The 18,621-nt window shown below is 57.9% G+C and overlaps 2 protein-coding genes across 2 annotated transcripts; both read right to left on the bottom strand.

Moving 5' to 3' along the window:
* Positions 1-928: 928 nt before the first annotated feature.
* FOXL1 (forkhead box L1) lies at positions 929-4,235 on the bottom strand. Its single transcript, XM_004753856.3, has one exon. The coding sequence runs from the start codon at positions 3,909-3,911 to the stop codon at positions 2,874-2,876; it is 1,038 nt and encodes a 345-aa protein (XP_004753913.1). The 5' UTR covers positions 3,912-4,235; the 3' UTR covers positions 929-2,873.
* An 8,170-nt stretch (positions 4,236-12,405) lies between these two features.
* On the bottom strand, positions 12,406-15,246 carry FOXC2 (forkhead box C2). Its single transcript, XM_045076388.1, has one exon. It carries the CDS (start codon positions 14,749-14,751, stop codon positions 13,252-13,254), a length of 1,500 nt encoding a protein of 499 aa, XP_044932323.1. The 5' UTR covers positions 14,752-15,246; the 3' UTR covers positions 12,406-13,251.
* Between the last annotated feature and the right edge of the window lie 3,375 nt (positions 15,247-18,621).

Genomic DNA, 18,621 nt, shown 5'->3' with positions numbered 1-18,621 from the left:
TGTCCAAGCATGCACATCCACGCCCAGCCCTCTGTGTCCACCACTGTACGCGGCACTCACACTCCATCCCCACGACGATCGGCGCGTGGCCGTGTGTGTGTGCACTGAGCTCGGACCTCAGACCTTTCTCAGAAAGACAGAATCTGTTCCCTTTGTTCAGAAGGGAGCACAGGGAGGGGCTCCCTTTAGATCGCCTGAGAGCAGAACGGACAGGTTGCTTCTGGTTCACCCTAAATATGGAGGGGGCTTTGCTCTAACTAAGAGAAGAAACCATTTTCTGTCTTACTGACCTGCATCCGGGGGCCTGTGGTTAAATCCGGAGTACTGGCTCAGCCGCGTGGACCACTAAGACCGACAGGTCCTCCCTCTCTTCCGTAGGAAGGAATCTGCACGGGATTGTACCAATTCCACACATCCTGTCACTCTCCTGTAGCCCGTTCCCCTCAGCCTTCCCAAACCAGATGAACTTGGGGATTAGGGACCAGAATGCCTCCTCATGTGTGTATAAACACTCTTACACAGCAGACACATGCTCCTGCCTCTTTTTTTTCCAAGCCATAAAAATGATGTTTATATTATACTTCTTGGAATTGTAACTCTAACGCGCAATCTTTTTTTAAAATGGCAGTGCTGGATTATTGGCTTCTCCAGAAAACAGCCACCTTAAATTAACAAAACGCGTGAGATAGCAAATCAAACGCCAAAAAAAAGAAAAATTAAAAACATAACCAACACCATGGCGTTTCCACAATATTCCAGCAGCACCCACCGACCCCGGGCTTCTCTGCTGCTGCTCTACACAGTCCGTGTGTGAAGCCAGAGCCCCTGAGACGCTGACGGGGCTCCCATGTGTAATCCCCGGCCCGTCTCTCCTATTACACTGTTTGCTTATTCCCCCCGGTAGTCCACTGAACCAGTCACCGAGAGGTTAATGAAAAAACAACTTTATTCACAGAGGCTGAGACTTTGGGATAACAAAATGTCCAGGACAGCCCTTCTGCCACATTGTAGGTTAATCACAGTGAGCCTGGGTCTCTACAGTGGGATCTCATCAAAGTTCTCAAAATCAAGGACACTGTGCAGCTCACCAAAACGTCCCCACCAGCCTGGGCAGCCTATGCTCAGGGAAACGTATGGGTCAGTGGCAACTGCCTTTAAGAAGAAATTCTCAGAAAGTCAACTCTGTGCTTCCTAATCATTACATCATTACACGTGTCTGAAATGTCCTGTCGAGGATATTAAGCGATATAGGCTCTCTTGCTGTTAAGTTTGTGTTCATCTTTATACAAGTCCTGGAAATTATTTCCAAAGTTATTTTGAAAATCTGTCGCAGCCTACCTCCAGAACTCGTGACTTACTGGGCCTTTCCCAGGTCAGATAAAACTAAAGTCACCTGGAGGTTCAGGAAAGTCCGTTTCCCCCACAAGGCAACCCAAAGAGGGAGTGAACCAAGAGGTCAGATGCACTTCCCCAAAGTGCCAAGCTGAACTGGGTTGTAAAAATCTGCATCTTCTTACCCAGATCTTTGTTGCAGGACACCCCCCTCCCGTGCCCCCAGCCTTCTTGCTCCCCACCCCCTAGATTTCCAGACACCTCCATAAGGTGTTTATCAGCTGTTGGCTCTGGGCCCACCCCTGGGAAAGGGCTTGGAGGGAAGATCTGGGTGCTGGCTGGAATGCCCTCAGCCGGGAATGTCCGGAAGCATCCTCCTACCGAGCCTCCTATTCGAGGTCCAAAGACACCCCCCAGTAGATATCAGAAGTCTCCCTTTCTCTGCCCAGCATGACCCATCTTGGCCAGTATCTGCCTTTTGTGTTTGTTTCATCCAACTTTTAGGATGAAAAGTGGTCCTTTCCTATACGATTCTGGAACTTGTAGGAAAAGTCAAACCTAGGTCTTGGGGGAAAAAAAAAAAACTGAGATGGAAAATCTTCTATGTCCAAGACACCTTCCCTCCCCCTCACACACTTCCGGTGTCCTCTGCTATCTTTTGATCCCTTAAGAACAAAAACAACAAGATAGGACGCCTGCTAATGTCGGCAGCGTGTCCAGGAGATCATGGGTGCTGACTGCATCGTGTCATAATGCAACAAAATTTCTTCATAGCGTGCGCTTTCTTACTAGCAGTTAATACAGACATTTTCACAGGGCAGTTGTACTATAGTCAAGCATCTAGCCAAAGAATATAGCATATTCCTTTTACTGTCTAGAAAGAAAAAAAGAGAGAAATTCTGTATTTAAAATAAAACTGTGGTTTCTTAGGTTGCACCTGGACATTGGTTGTAAATCCTCACCAGGCCCTAGATCTCCCAAAGAACCTGAAACACACGGGTCACTGCCAGTGTCCCCACAACAAGACTTCAAGGACAAACCCAGCTGTGAACACCCACCACCCCATGGATTCAAAGCCAAGGCCTGAGCCGCAGCGACAACGGAGCTGGCCACCGTCAGACTGTGACTCTGTCTGAAAGCACCCCACTGTCCTGCTCCCTGTTGTCTGGGCCCTTCTGCTCTGGGCATGAAGGACCTGTGCTGGGTAGCAGAAGACCACAGCCTCAGACTGACCTAAGGTCAAGGAATTCTCCTGCTCTGGCAGTACGGGGTCTGAGAAGCCCAAGTTCTAGCCAGGCACAGTCTTTTAAATCTCTGAAGGTGCTCCGGGTTCTGGGAAAGTCTGCCTCACCTCAGAGGAGGCAGGCCACGGTGCCCACCTGCGTGCAAAAGTTGATAACACTTCCCAGGATCCACACGTTGCTGAAGAAAAGATCATTTAAAAAAAAAATTATAAGTGGCTTCTTTCCCCTGCGATGGGACCCCGGGTGACTCACAAGCCCAGCCCAGGGTGGGGGAAGGACCCGGTGCCACCGCCGGCCTTACTGGAAGGGAAGCGCAGTGTCGGGAAGCTGCAGAGGGAAATAGGACAGGAAAGGGATCCCGAGCTGGTAAAAGCCGCCCTGGACGTGGGGGTCGAGCATCAGGGAAGCGTTGAAAGGCGGACGGAGGCTTGAGGAGGGGGCCACGAGTGAGGCACCCAAACAGCTGCCGGCCCCCGGCTTGGCGCCCCCCAAGAGCTCGCCCCCTCCAGCCGGCTTCTGACCCCGCCGTCCAGCCAGGATGCTGTCTATGCTGAAGCTCTTGGACTTGTCGGAGCTCTTCGGAGAGCCGTGGGAAGCAGGGTGTGGGGGGGACGCTGGGCCATCTGCCGTGCGAGATGGCTGGCCTAAGGCCAAGGCCGCTGCGCCCTGGACAGCGTCGCCCCCATCCTCCTCCAGGGACGCGGGCCCAGGCCGGTGGAGGGGCTCGGGCGGAGAGGAGCCGTCGCGCAGGGGCGAGGGGTGCACGGGCGCTCCCTCCTGGCTGGGGGTCGCGGGGCCTCGGCGCCCTGGCCCGCTGCCCGCCCGGGGCTGCGTCTCTGAGCCGCGCTCCTGCGTCTCGGCGCGGGCCCGCTTGGCCTCCGGGGCCCCGGGGCCTGGCTTGGGCTTCCTCTTCCGGCGCCGGTAGTTGCCGTTCTCGAACATGTCCAGGCAGCGAGGGTCCAGCGTCCAGTAGCTGCCCTTGCCTGGCCGCCCCTTCTCGCGGGGCACCTTGACGAAGCAGTCGTTGAGCGAGAGGTTGTGGCGGATGCTGTTCTGCCAGCCCTGCCGGTTGTCGTGGTAGAAAGGAAAGCGGTCCATGATGAACTGGTAGATGCCGTTCAGTGTGACCCTCTGCTCCGGGGCGTCCTGGATCGCCATGGCTATGAGCGCGATGTAGCTGTAGGGCGGCTTCTGGGGCGGCTCCGCCCGGCCCGAGGCAGCCAGAGCAGCCGCGGGGGCGAAGGCCAGAGGCAGCCCGGGGCTGTCGGGGCCGTACAGATAGAGCATGGGTGAGGCGGCCAGAGCGGGCAGCCGGGGACCGAAGAGGTGGCTCATGGCGAGCCCCAGCCGGCGCTGCACTCCCCGCGACGCAGGCGATCCAGCGGCTTAGGGACGGCGCCCCAAGCCGTGCGGGCCCTCCCGGGGAGCCCGCGTTGCGTCTGCCTCCGGCTCCGGAGCTCTCCCCAACCGCTCCGTGCTCTGTCCCTTCATGGCTTTAAAAATGTTAAATAATTGTTGTAAGTTTGCTATTATATGTTGACTTAGCGCTGGAAAATAAATTGTCTATGATAAACAGTCGTTGTGTGCTCGGCCCACCCACATTAATTAAAATTTCATTGCTGAAAAACTCCAAGCTTTTTCCTCCACGTGTCTTTTTGATACCAGCCAATCGGTTTCGGGGCTCTTCCTTCATTTGTTTATAGAATTAGTCTGTTGATAAGTCCGCCCACCCAAGTTGAATCAAGCTGTGTTTATTTGGAAAAATTTCCGGGCACCCAATATATAAACGCACTGATCTGATGTTTGAAATATCACGTCCACCCCTTGACGCTGTAAGCACACACAGTCAGTGAGGCAGGATGTGGACCGCGGCCGCTGGGAGCAGGGTCTGCCGGGCCAGGAAGGAGAGGTGGGGATGGGCGGGGGGCGCAGGGGTGAGTTTTGCGGCTGGCCTGGGGGAGCGCAGTTATCCCGAGCCTCCCACAAAAGGTCTTTTCTTCTCTCAGGCTTCATAGATGTGGGGATGCCGAGGTCTCATAAAATGCCTCCTTGGGGGTCTTTGGAAACTTTTAGATATGGGGGGGCATGGCGTGTCTATCTAAGAGGTCTGGGAGTCTGGGCGTCTCAGGAGAAGAGGATGCAGGTTTGGAGAAACCATCGGATGCCCTATAGGAGCTGGAGGCACTGGGGAGGGGGCTGGAATTCCGGAGGGGGCCAGCCTCTACCTCCAGGGCTCGCTGGGGACCCAGAAGAGACCTCCAGGAGCCCAGCTTCCCCGAAGCCAAGGCCCAGGGTGCTGGGGAGGGAGATGGAGAGGGGCAGGGGTACCTGGTCCATGGCTTGGTTGAGGGTAGTTCTAAAATAGACCCATTTGGAGAGGTCAGGGGGGAGAAGCTACAGTCTTTCTGATGGGGCTGAGGTTGCAAGAAAGTAACACCATAAAAGGGGAATTTGGCAGCGGTCTGGGGAGAGCTGGTATTGGTGAATGCGGGTTTCTTGCTTTATATTCTGCGCTTTCCTGTTTATAACAAGGAGGGGGGTTATAACAACTTTACAAGTGCACGCAGCTGGCCCGTGATTACATTAAGCATTTGGGAAGCCCGCTTGCTCTGCACCCGCCCCCCCACTCACCCTGGGGTGTAAGCTCCCCCACCCCTGTCTCATTTTACATTCAGCCAAGTTAGATTTTGAATCCAAAGCCCTGAAGGATGCCGATTCAGAAGGCGACGTCTTCTGCTCCACGGGGTTGCTGGGGTGGGGGTGGGGGTAGGGATGGGGGTGGGGGCATCAGTGCCACGGGTTCCTGTTTATGATCTCTGCTGATGATTTTTTAAAAGAAAAAACCACCTGGGATAACTGAATTAGCATTTCATTGAGTAAACCCTGTGGGGATGCCGGAGAAGAGGGAGGGAGGGGTGAGGGCCACAGGCGGGCGTAGGAATGGCCCACGGGTGGCCCTACTCTGCAGGGAAAGGAGCGAGAGGCACTACGGGGCAAGGGACAGGCATGTCGGCCGCGGCCTGTGTCACAGGCGACTTCTGCTTGCAGAAGGCCAGGTCTCCCCCGCACAAGGGAAAGCCGGAAGAACCCCACTCCACAATGCGGACTCCATAAAGTAACTCGGACGTTTGGGGGTTCCAGATAGCAGGGAAGTGGGTAAGTTTGACACACGCTAAAGGAAGTCAAAATCAGAGTCGAAAAGTCAGTTTGGGAGCAGGCGAAGTTTGAGGGAGCTCCATGCTAGGCGCTGGGACACCTCCGGGCCTCCCTCCGGGGAGCTGCACTTCTAACTTAGGCCAACCTGGCTCCGGCCTAGGTATGGACCGAGGCCCTCTAGCCAGGAGGGGGCGGGGCAGTGTCCTCTCTGGATCTCACCCTTCAACCCTGGGGGGAAAACACCTCAGGGCCGGAGTGTCTGCAACCCGCGGCTCCATCGTCCCCGGAGTCCCCCAACCTCTCCAGACCAGCGCGCCCCCCACCCCCGCCGGCAAGCTCCAGTTTGGGTCTAGCTTGATGTCCAGCCTCAGCTCTCGCTCCAACAGACCCAGAGGAGGGCACCAACCCCTCCGCACCCGGAGCCCTCCCGGGCGCTTGCCCCGCACCCGACGTCCAGACGCACATCCCTGCCTCTCCCGAAAGGCGCGCCGCCCGAAGCGCTACTTCTAAACTCCAAGGCAAAGCCGGGAGCTTGAATCCGTGCAATCCTAAACGCCGCCCAGTCTGGCCGGGGGCGGGACGCGGGCGGGACCGCGCGGCTGGTGGGCGGGGCGCGGAGAGGCAAGCGAGAAAGGAGGGAAAAAACCCACTTCGGGTGGCGATCTGGAGAGGCGCGTCCAGCCCCACGCGTTTGCAGATTTGCGGCGTCTCCGGGAGGTTCCTCCCAGCAGGAGATGTGCGTGGCGCTATAACCCGGCTCCCTCGCGGGGTCGAAGCCTGGGGTCCCAGGCCGGGAGTTAGTAACTGGAGCCTAGGAGGAGCCCGCGGTGGGAAGGAGCCCCGCGCGGGGCATGTTTCCGGGGAGCGCATGGCACAAGCCTCTGGCGACCGAGTGCGGATGCGCCCTCGTGCGGAAGCTCTGTGTGTTGAGGCCCTGTCTGAGGCCAGCTGGGGCGGGGGATGGTCGGGGGTGCAGAAGAGCCTGGGAGAGGGCCAGGCTGCCTGAGTATCCCAGAGAGCCAGATGGGGACACTGAAAGTTCTCCCTAGGCTCGGGGTCTTCAGGTCCCCCCACACGCATTCATCTCTGAAGTCAGTGCCACTGCATCTCCCAGCCTGCAGCAAAGCCCTGAGATTTCCAACCTGCCCCCATGTTCCCGGAAGGACCTTGGGAGTTCCCACTCTGGGGTCTGTGTGGGATGAGGGCAGGGGGTACAGGTCGCAGCCCCTAGGGAGAAAGCCTGCTCCATGGGCACACGGGGCAGAGGCCAGGCACCAGGCAGGACCAAAGGGGCCTCAGAAAAAAAGGCTGAGGGTAGGGGAGAACCGGGAGGTTTTCCCACCCCCCTCGCCCCAAGGCATCTCCCCTTCCCCTGCTCCTCCAGTCACCTGAAAAGCAGATACTCGAGTGAAGGGTGATCTGTGTCATCTCCCGAATATTGGCTCACTCGTCTCGGAGCAAAGACAGTCGACAAGGTGTACACACACACACACACACACACACACGAATGAACGATCGCCCATGCTTGCAGTAGGTGTGAGGAGAGGGTGGGAAGATCCAGGACCTCCTCAGCCAGGTCACCTTACTGACACCCTAAAGTGACGCTGGAGATGGTGATGACAAGGACTGTAGGAATGACTAAGATGTCTTGATTGCTACTATGCGCTGGTGCCCTCCTAAAACATCTCTTGGATTAAGTCACTCCTCCTCTCGGCTCTAAGAAGCAGGAGCCTTCGTCATTCCCATTCTGCAGACCAGGACACCAAGGCCAGGAAGTTAACCCGAAGAAAGGTTGCAAAGACAAGAGAATGATCCCATGATAATAGGATTACTGTGTGTGCGTGCCAAGGGCCCTCACAGCATCAATGAGAGACAGGGGTGATGGATTCGCCCATTTTACAGATGAGATTTGGAACGGGCAGAGCAAACACCCCAGACAGTGGAGGCCGTAAGGAGCTGAATGAGGTGTTGGAACCTACAGGGTTTCCTGCGAAGGTGGATTCTCTGAGTTCTGACGTCCTCAGGTGCCGGCAGAGGCTCCGAGAAGTGTTTCTGGAGCACTGTCTGGAGCACGGTCTCCTGCTGCTTCTCTTGGACCAAGAGAGCCACGGATGTGACACTCAGCCGCTCTGCCGAAGCCCAGAGAGCAGGGCAGGATTTTCCAAATTACTGATTTCCTTAGAGCTCATCTTGTTCCCAGCAGTGATTTAAAGGGTCTAAAACAGGGGCGGTTCAGGCATAGCAGGCAGCAGCCTGACAGACACTGGCCGGGGAACAAAGAATCAGGGCTCTCCTGGTGTCGGGGTGAATCCCGACAGCTCACGGGGAGTCTTCCCTGCGGCCTGGGCACTACCCAAGGACTGTCCTGACATGGTTGGGTTCATATATCCTCAGCAATAAGCCTATTTGATGATCCTATCACTTCTCAGTTGAGAAGTGGGCCCAGAGAGCTGTGAACCCCCGGTCGCCCTGGGAGGAGGCCCTGGGCTGGCACGTGAGGACTCGGTGCGGAAGGGGTGGCCTGTAAAAACAACACGCAGGCAGAGAGGGAGCCCCACGGGGGCCGTTGGGAAAGGTAAGACCCAGGGCCCAGGGCCACCAAGCCAGGGGTCAGATGGGCCTCTCTGGCCTCCGTGACCTCCAGCCTGGGTGGGCTCACGGACTGCGCGCAAAGCTGTCCCCCAGGCGGGGGCAGCCCTCCCTGTGCTCCCCAACCCCATCTCCTTTAAGGGACCCGTGCGGCCGGGGAGCTAGCCCATCTGCCAGCTCACCCCCAGCCCTTCACAGCGGCTTTGCACACGCACACACACGCACACAGCCTGCCGCTGGCGGAGCCACCAGAGCCACACACTCGAGCCCCGCACTCTACAGGGGCCGCGTCCTCCCGCGTGTGCCGTGAAGCAGGAAAGTCGCCATAGCCCGGAGAGGGTTGGCGCAAATCAAGGCCGTGGCATCCAGCGGGCCAAGTGGCCGTCCTCACGGCAGACTCCCTGAAACCACCCGCCCCTTCCCTTCAGGCCTGTGTCAGAAAGCAAACATTTCCAACGCCTTGGCGAGCCGAGGCCATGCGAAAGGGAGGCGGGCAGGGAATGCTTCCCAGGGTTTGGGAAAGCATTTCGAGTATGTGGTGCCAACAGGCCCTTTCTGCCGGCACCGGCCCTGTGGGTCCTGCTCACCTAGAGTCCAGCCCCCCAGCCCCCCCTGGCCTGGCTGCACTGAAGGTCTAGAACCTCAGGTCTCTCTCTGTGTCCACCACACCCTGAGGGGCAGCAGTGTCCCCTCGGGGACGACGCAGGCACCCACGCCCTGAGGCACGAGGCCCAGGTTCCGAGACCCCAGCACATTCTGGAGAAACTGGGTTCTGCCCATTAATTAATGGGTCTCTACTTGGTTGGCTGTCTCCGCCCACCTTGGTTTTATGGCTATCAATGAATTCCAATCACACCAGGCTTGGCCAACACCCTGTGCGTGTTTTGGATTCAGGGTGGGGGTGAGGAGTGACGGACGAGGCAAGCGGGCACCAGGGCTCGTTCTCACTGGGGGATCTGGGAACGCTGCCCTCTCTGCGTCGAATGCAGCTCACAAGCCTCTCCCAGGCCCAACAGCAACCCCAGGCAGTCTTGGGGTAAGAGGAGATGGACCCCAAAACTTTTATGAGCCAAGCGCCAAAGTTCCCGGGGCCACACATTTGCTCCTCCCTCTCACTGTGCCAGCGAGGTAGGGGAGTGGTGGTAAGTGAGGGCCCGGCGGGGAAGCCCGCTGTGCAGAGAAGGGAAGGACTGGGCCGCCCCACACGCCCTCACACGTACCTGGTCATTTTAGAGATGAGCAGACTGAGACCAGGGAGGCAAGTGGTTCGTTCCCACAGCATCACCATGGCTTCCATTTCCCAGCTAATGCTCCGGCAGTTAGAGGACACAGGTCTCCACTGATTTGGTGTGGGTGGGGACAGGCTATTGGCCCCGGGGGTGGGGTGGGGTGAGGGGAAGGCCACCTGGCTACAGACGCAGGTCCGGCCTGGGGGGAGAGGCTGGGCCACACACGACAGTCCCTCCCCAGGAAAGCTGTGAGCTTGGGGCACGTCTTGGATTCTTACAAGAAGCAGCCTCTGTGGGGCTGGGGATGTGTGGGATTCTCAGAGGCCGTGGAGGCTTTCCCAGCAGCCCACGTCTGTCCAAACAGGGCCCTGGTTAGCTAGAGTCACGGCCAAGGCCCACAGGGCCAGCAGGGTTAACTCTATGGGCAGTGGTCTCTGCCCGGTGTTGGGGTTGCTTGCATTTTATCTGCAGTATCTTTGAGACCTGCCTACCTAGCTCCATGTTACTGGGGCAGGAAGGAACGGGGCCACCCAACCTTCACGCAGAGGCAGAGCAGCGCGGTGGGGCGTCCTGGTGGCCTGACGCCTGCATTCTGGCCCTTCCACTTCCGGCCTCTCTTCCCCCTTTCCTGACAGGCCCGAGGCCTCCGGAGGACTGAGCAGCCCTGAGAGGGGAGGCCAGCGGATAAGCGGAGCAAGGACAGCCTGTGCCCCCCGCGAGGTCTTTCCGCGTCAGGCAGCAGACACGCAGGAGCCCCGGGACCGGCAAGGCAGCGGTGGATCAGTTTCACGCTGCTGGGTGCCCCCTCCCCACAAGGGAGCAAGGGGCGCCTGGAGGCCGCTCAGTTCCTGGGCCGGAGGTTGGAATGACTGTGGGGATGCTGAGCCCCGTGGGCTCTGAGCGCGGTGTCCAGCAAACAGGGCGGGCCTTCTGGCAGAGCGAGCTTACCGGCACCTACTCTGGCCCCTGGGGCCTCAGATGCAGGAAGCTTTCAGGACCAGGGCATCCCAGCATGCCCAGGCCTTACGTACCCCTCCCCTGTGCTGCGTCCAGAGGCCTGGATAAAGCCCCAAACGCAATCCCTCCAGCAGACCACGCTCCTAGGGAAATGGAAGGACACCCCCCCACCCACTCAGCCATGGCCTCTATGGGCCACGGGAACCCTTCTGGAGCTACTCACTTGGGTGATCCGCAGGTTCACAGGGATTTCTTTCAGAGGCCTCCCCAAAGATAAAAGATCTCAGCGTGGCTTCGGGGACAACCCGGTTCTAACCCAATTCTTTCCCATTTCTCTCTCCTTTATTTCTCGTGTGACTCTCAGACCTCGTCTGAATTCCAAATCTTGAGATGAGGGCAAGCTTACAGGGCAGACGCTTAGGAAAAATGTGGGGAAGGAGAAAGCCAGCGGCAAACATCATCTCGAGAACGCGAGCAAAATGGGACCAGAGTACCAAGCTGGGTACCCTACAAGGAGGGCTGGCCTTTTCTGCGGCCAGGAGAGGGGACGAGGTCTCCCTCTCCTTCCAAGCTGGCTGGTCCAGCTCACTCAACCAAAGCAAGGGGGCCTGGGCGCCTGCTGGAGGTCAAGCAGCAAGCACTGGGGCTCTCGGAACCTGAGCACTACGGAAAGGAATAAAATGCTGCTTGTATGTCTTACCTGCCGCCACCTCTGGGGCCACAGATCGAAAAAAATCTGTGTTGCACATATGGGGAAATTTATTTTGCTCACACGTCCCCCAGTTCTATTTCAGCGAGACTTAGAGACAACATGCCATGATTAAAACAACAACACAAACCCAGGTTATGTTCAGCGCCACTGCATGGAGGAAAATCAGTTTTTGGAAAAGTCATCATCGCATGAAATGTTAAATTCACAGGGAACTGCAGCCATTTCAAAGTACAGCTCCCCTCCTCGGGTGGGAAACCCATGCCCAGTTTGGAGCTCTGGCCTCAAAATTCACAGGGAGAGACCAGCAGGGGAGTTGTGCGTTTGGGCCAGCGAAACACATAAACGCATTCCCCTGCCCTAGCCCTGTCTCACAACAGTTTCATTGTTATTAAAAACTTTAAAAGACAAGATACCAAAATTGGAAGGGCAAGTGATCTCCCTATTCCTTCAAGTCCTGAGAGTTAATAAATTTAGAACTCCAGAAGCACCGTCAATTATTCTTGAAGGCTTTACAATTTTTCACTGCAACAGGGTAAGGACTGACAAAAATCCAATCAAGAAGTGAAGAGGTCCGAAAGCCAGCTCTGATCTAGCCACTGGCGGGAAGGGTCGTTTCGAGCTCCAGAATCAGTCCCCTCTGGCCCTTCTCCTGCCCACGTCAAATCCTTTTCTGGAAAACCATTCCAGTGGGGAAGGAAGTCCGCATTTTAGGAAATGGAAGGAAAGCAGGCCTCCCTGCCCCCGGTTTGCAGCGGTTTGCTAATGGAACACGCTTATCTTCGCCCTCCCTGGCCTCCTCAGCTGGGGACGGCTGGATGTGGAGGTGCAATGGCACAGTTTGTTTTGACAATTGGCGTGTTTTGCTGCGTTTAGCAAAAAGCATTTACAGCAAACGCGGGCGAATGCGCCCGGTCCTTGAAGCGGCCACATCCAGCCGGGGCTGTTTCTTGACTGCCTAGGCCAGGGTGGGATCTACATTAATCGAAAGTCTTTTCCGTCACTAACGAGATAATAGGGGAGTGCCCCCATTCCTCGGTGATCCTCCTCACATCCGTCTATCCGTTTGCCCACCTGCGTAGCAAAAATAATGAAAACAGGTGGATTTCCAAAAAAACGCACCTTGTTGGGGTTTTCTGTTTGTTTGTTTTTTAAATGCGAGAGCACAAACACATTGTCCGGACTTTGGGCAGAGAAACAACACGGGTTTATTTTAAGATAAGTACAACAATTAAGACCACATAAGACAAACACAGGTGAAGTTAAATTTTTAAAGTTTTTTTTTTTTTCTTTTAGGAACGCTCAGGGAAGAATCTACTAGACAAAGCCATCACACTTTGTAAATAAAAAGTATCAGATACTTGACTTCTTTATCCGCCAACAACAACAAAATAAATTATTTCCTTGTTTTGCAAAAGACCTACCACCGGGAATAGAATGATATCTCGTAAGTGTGCAGGGATTAAAAACCCCACATAGGTTTCTTGAATTTTCATTTTGGCAATTAGAAATGGTTGGGCAAGGTGAAAAAAATCATCCAGTGAACTCAACTTTAAATATTATATTAATGGCTCTGAACAACAACAAAATAGCCTGATTACAAATCCACACATTTGTACAGCACGGTTAGAGAAATTTAAAATTACACACAGCACAAACGGAGTCTATAGAGGCCCCCATAGAGCTATGGGGGCCTCTACAGAGAGTCATTACTGGGTCGCTATGGGATTTGGTCCGTAACTTAATTTTTGAAACCCCAGCTGGAGCAGCGCGCACAACCATCCTGGTAGGGGAGGGGGTTTAAAATCAATATTCATTTCGCTGGACTGCGTCCCTTTACCGGGGCCTCTTAGGATCTCGCAAACGGGGTCGCGAATTAAAGTTACCTGCAGCTTCGCAGAGGGCTGAGGCCGGCGCGCGCTCCCTGGGCTCCCGGGTCTGAGACAAGGCTGGTGGGCATGTTTTGGTTCTCTGCGGCCTGAACTGTCCTGAGAGGTCGGGGTGCGGGAGGCGAAGCCGGAGCGGGCCAGGCGGGTCAGTACTTGGTGCAGTCATAGGAATAGGGGGCGGCGTGGCGGTAGAGAGACGGCGTGGATCTGTAGGGCAGCTGACAGCTCGCGTTGGTGCTCACCTGCGGTTCCCCGAGGGTCGAGTTCTCCATCCCCAGCCGGTGGGAACTGAACATCTCCCGGACGTTGGGGAAAGTCTGCTGCTGGGCCGCGAACGTGTGGCCCGGGAGGTGGTTCAGGTCCGCGCTGTGGTTGAGATACCAGGAGGCCGCCTGGGCCGCAGCGGCCCCGGGCTGCGGCGCCGGCTGGGGAGCCGGCGGGGGCGGCGGCGCCTGCGGGTGGTGGTGGCCGTGATGTTGGTGGTGGTGGCCGGCGGCGGCGAGCGCGCCCTCCTGGCCGGCGGCGAGGTTGAGGGCGCTCAGGGGCGACGTGGGGCCGCTCGGGTGGTCCGAGAGGGCCTCGTCCAGCGCGGGCGGGACGCACATGTGCGCGGGCCGCTCGGCACCGGTGTACAGGCTCATGGCGCGCATGCTGCACTGGTAGCCGCCGGCGCCTCCGGCCTCCAGGCCCTGCGCGCACGGCTGGCCGTAGGCGGCGGGCGGCGCGGTGGCGTAGGACAGCGCCAGCGGCGGCACCACCAGGCCCGCGCGCCCGGACGCGGGGCTCAGCTCGCCGCCGGGCGGCGACGTTCGCAGCGTCATGATGTTCTCCACGCTGAAGCCCGGCAGCCCGTTGGGCGCGCCGGCGTGGTGCTCGGGCAGCGAGCCGTCGGGGGAGCCGGCGGGCGTGGAGGCCGCGCTGCGCGGGCTGCCCTGCAGCGCGCTCTCGGGGCTCAGCGTCTCCACCTTGGTGATGACCGGCAGCGCCGGCGACGCCGCCTCGCTCTTGATGACCACCTTCTTCTCGACCTCCTTGGGGGCGTCCGCTAGAGGGGGCCCGGCCGGGGCGCCCTTGGCCGCCGCCGGGGGCGGCTCCTTGAGGTGGGCCCGCTCCTCCTTCTCCTTGGGCACGTCCTTTTTCTTGAAGCGCCGCCGCCGCCGCAGGAAGCTGCCGTTCTCGAACATGTTGTAGGAGTCCGGGTCCAGCGTCCAGTAGCTGCCCTTGCCGGGCTTCTTGTCGTCGCGGGGCACCTTGACGAAGCATTCGTTGAGCGAGAGGTTGTGGCGGATGCTGTTCTGCCAGCCCTGCTTGTTCTCCCGGTAGAAGGGGAAGCGGTCCATGATGAATTGGTAGATGCCGTTCAGCGTGACCTTCTTCTCGGGCGCGTTCTGGATCGCCATGGTTATGAGCGCGATGTAGCTGTAGGGCGGCTTTACGAGGTCCTTGGGCGCCGCGGGCTGGTGGTGGTGGTAGGGCGCGTAGGAGCGGCCCATGCCCGCGCCGTACTGCTCCGGGTGGCCGGAGTAGACGCCCATGGGGCTGGCCATGCCGCCGTAGCTGCCCGCCGCCCGGTAGTAATTTTGCTCGCTCAAGTAGGGCACCACTCCCAGGGCGTTGGGGTCGGACACCGAGTAGCGCGCCTGCATGCTGCGTCCGAGACGGCTCGCCGCCGCCTGCGCGCACGCACCGCGAGGAAGGGCCTGCGAGAGCGAGAGCGCGAGGGAGCGAGCGGGCGAGAGGCCGGGAGCCGGCGGGGGGAGCCCCGGGCGCCGGGAAGCCTTGGGGGCGAGATGGGGGAGGCGCCGGCCCTGGGCGCCCGCCGGCGCGCGGAGACGCGGCGCTCGTCGTCAGCGGACCGGGCGGATCGGCATCCTGGAGGGCGCGCCCGGCGAGCGCAGCGCTGGCCCCGGCTCGCCCGCCTGCTGGCTCTCGGGGCCGGGGGTGGCCGCCCGAGCTGGCGGCCGGGGCGCAGCCGTCCCGCCACGCGCGCAGCGGAGCGAGGCCGGCCGCTCTGTCCGCGCCGGGAGGGGGACGGCGGCTCTCCTAGCCCCCCAGCGAGGAGGCAGCCCTGAGGGTCAGCAAGCCGGGGTCCAGAGTGGCCGCCCTGCCGAGCCCGGAAAAAGAGGCAAAGTCCCTTTTAGGGATTGGGAAAAGTTTCAAAAGTCTTCTTGCTGAAAGCAAGTTTTTACTTCCCTCCGGCCACGCCCCCTCCGGGGACTGCGGACCAATAGCGCGCCAGCTGCGGGGAGCGGGCGCCAATCGGGGCGAGGAGCGCCGGAATCCGTCGGCTCTAAGACCCCGCGGCTCGGAACCAGACTCCCCTGCGCTGCAGGCTTCCCTCGAAAAGATTTTTTTAAAAAAGAGTGATATCTTCTTAAAATTTATTCTATTATCACATTTTGGTTCATGGGCCCACAGGCTCGGAGGAAAAAAAAAAAAGCCCAAAGCCCCATGCCCCTTTGCAGATAAAGTTAGTTTGAGATATGAAATCGAATTGGTGAGCATAGTCTAATATCTCCCCAAAGACCGTGTAAGCAGCAAAGACCCTGGGACTATTTTTCTTATTAATGAGTGATGAGGCGAATAATTAGATTTCCTAATTATCGGGGCCCAGGTGTGAGGGATTCTGAGCAGGCGTGCTGAGGTGGTAGGGAAGGGGCCTCCTTCTGGTTATTGTCATCATTTAAGCAAAAAAATATATATACATATTAATTTTCAACAGAGAGTTTCCAGATTCAGGGCCGTCAAGAATAACCCAAAAGCTTTTAGAGGCAAATTTAGGAAACTGAATGCATGTGCCTCACCTCCGCCGGAGGGAGAGGAGCAGGCAGGCCGTGGCCTCCACAGGGGAAAGGCAGAGTGAGGGAAGCAGCAGTGTCTTGAGAATTTAATGTCCAGTGCGCCGTGGATTCGGTAAATCGCCCGCGTCGCCGTGAGCAGTTTTGTAGGGTTTGGGGAAAGAGAGGGGAATAGCTCCGCTAATTTCCCGCACTCCCCGCCCGCGCAGATGATCGCAGACCACCTTCTCCAGCTTTGCAGGGCCTCTCCCTTCTCCCAGAGATAAATTCCCTTGGACAGGCTGACTCCCGCGCTCCCCAAAGACGGAAACAATGCAGCCAGCCACCGGCCCAGGCAGAGCCGGGGTTCCTCTGCCGGCGAGGAGGAACCCAAGCCCGCTTTCCGCGGGGGCTGCGCCCGGAGACGCGCGTCGGTGGCGCCGCACAGGGCGGCCTGCGGGCGAGGAGGCTGCCCCCGGTCCCGTCGTCTGCTGGATCGCCAACGCCGGGGCGCAGTCCCCACCTCCCGCTCGCGGGAAAACCCCCTTAGGGACTCTCCTGGCCGACTTTCTGTCGTCGTCGTCCTTTGATAAGACGATCTGGGCACCAGGGCTCCGTGGGAGCAGGGGTAAGTGACCGCTCACGGTTAAGACACCTCCAGAGTTTATTCGGTCGGGTTATCGCCCTGGAGCGACTCGAGGTCTTCGCCCTTCAGAGCTCTCCCCTCTCCTCCGGTTACCCCGGGAAGTTAGTTAATTTGTGGACTGAGTATTCCTCCAACACCTCCAACAATCGGCTCCCCATTCCCCGCTTCCCCTAGAGGGGGAAGGACACTCATAAGAAGGGCTGAAGACCGGTCAGAATCCTTCTGCAAGTTGCCCCTCGGTTGGGTAGGGAAGACCAGTGATGAAACTCGTGTACTTACCCACCGCCCCCCCCCCACCGCCCCTCTTCCTCGGTCGCTCACTTGATTCCCAGGAAAAGGGTGTGAGACAATCCGCCCGCGCTCAGCTTCGGAGGTGAGGACAGGGCGTTGGAGACATCTCATTCATTTTCTGGAAAGGAACAAAAGAAGAAAACAGGCGTGTGCGTTCTGTGTGAGTGGTACTGTCTCCCGGTAAATTCAGTTAGAGGGCCAATGCAAACCAGGTTCCCAGGTTTCATACTGCAGGTTCCCCTTCAGTATTCTACTTCTGAAACACAATTTTCTTTTTAATGGGTGCTGTGAGTCTTTCTTTAACTTGATTTTTTTTTTTTTTTTTTTTGCAACGAAATAGAATCAAGCTTCCCAGTCCTCAGCTCCCAGGTGAAGGGTCTGAGAGTTCCTCCGCGCCACTAAGCCTTTATTATTTTTTAGTATGTTCAGATCCATCTTTTTTTTTTAATGCCTTCCTCGTGGAGTGTGGGGCAGGCACCTCAAGTTCTTACTGTTTCACTGGAAATGCAAACTCTTGATCGAGAACTATTCCTCGGTCTGTAGGCTTCCTGTAGAAATATTATTCACTCTGCTTTTATGAGGTGCTCTAAGAAAATGTATCACAGCACAGGGTAAAACCCAGAAACACCGAGGACCGTGGAAAACAAATTCCAAAAGGACAGCTTCCATCTGAGTCTGCATTTACAGGGGTGTCCCGGTTTAACATAACGTCATCTGCAAAGCACTAGGTGGAGTCGCCAAAATTATTGCGCCCCCCCCAAAAAAACTTGGGGTTGGGAGGAAAGAAATCCTATCATCTAGACAGAAAAGGTGAGAGAGGCATTTCCCGCGGCCCCCGGCCCTGGGTTTGGTCTCGGCTCCGTAGGACCCCGGGAGGGACGTTTGCACCGGTCGGTACAGCAGCACCTTCCGCACACCTGCGTTTGGCGGACACCTGCGCTGCCGACCTTTCCTGGAACCTGCGGCGGGTCTCCGGGGGTCGGGGGTCGGGGGGGGGGGCTTCTGGTTCATGGACGGTTGCGTCCCCTCCCGAGCTTGCGGTGGTGGAGCCGAGAGCGGAATCGGGCCCCGGAGGGTGCTGCGTGTCGCAGGAATCAGGAGCGGTGATGACGGCGGGAGAAACTCAAGCCCCCCCCTCGACACCTCCTCCCCCTGGACCCCCACCCAGCACGCGCACCCGGAGGCCTCCCGCCCCCGCGCCGCGGGCTCCCGCACCTGGACGCAGCTCGCGCGGGCCTGTGGTTTTGGCGCCACCTGAAGGCCAACCAGGGAACTGCTCAAAAGGCAGAAAGCAAGGGACCGGGCGGCGCTGGTGGCAAGGCAGGTGCTGACACCGCACGGACGCGCTCCGGCACTGCACCGCGCGGGGAAGGCCCTGGGAAGGCGCTGAGCCAGGACTGCGTGCCGCGTCGGTGAAGGAAGAGCAAAACGCTTTCCAGAGCGAGGCAATGTGTCTTCAAGAACAGGGTCGGCTGGAGAACAGAAATGTCTTGGAGACTTCTCTGCAGCAAGAAATCCTCCCTGGGGAGATTCGCGGAGGTTCTGAGCAAAGAGAATAAATGAAATCTGAGCAAATATAATCTGCGCCTCTTAGGAGGCTAGAAGTCTAGGCGCTCCCACCCCACCCCCACGCCGGGGATTTCTTGTCCCTCTGTGTCTTCCCAGGCCCGCCGTCCTTCTGCCCAAGGTGGGGCTTGGGTTTGGAGGGATTCATCGGAAAAGCGTTTGCACTGGATGTGTGTGTCCGGCATTGGCTTGAACGAGAGGGGGGTAGTTTCAAACATGCCTGCAAGTCCCTTCTG

The sequence above is a fragment of the Mustela putorius genome, unplaced genomic scaffold (genome assembly GCF_011764305.1).
Source record: "Mustela putorius furo isolate JIRA1106 unplaced genomic scaffold, ASM1176430v1.1 tig00000174_pilon_pilon_pilon, whole genome shotgun sequence".
Lineage (NCBI taxonomy): Eukaryota > Metazoa > Chordata > Mammalia > Carnivora > Mustelidae > Mustela > Mustela putorius.
This window is presented reverse-complemented; position numbering and strand designations above follow the sequence as displayed.

Bases quoted from the DNA above. Each gene is read 5' to 3' on its own strand.
- FOXC2 (XM_045076388.1), bottom strand. From the start codon at position 14,751: ATGCAGGCGCGCTACTCGGTGTCCGACCCCAACGCCCTGGGAGTGGTG.
- FOXL1 (XM_004753856.3), bottom strand. From the start codon at position 3,911: ATGAGCCACCTCTTCGGTCCCCGGCTGCCCGCTCTGGCCGCCTCACCC.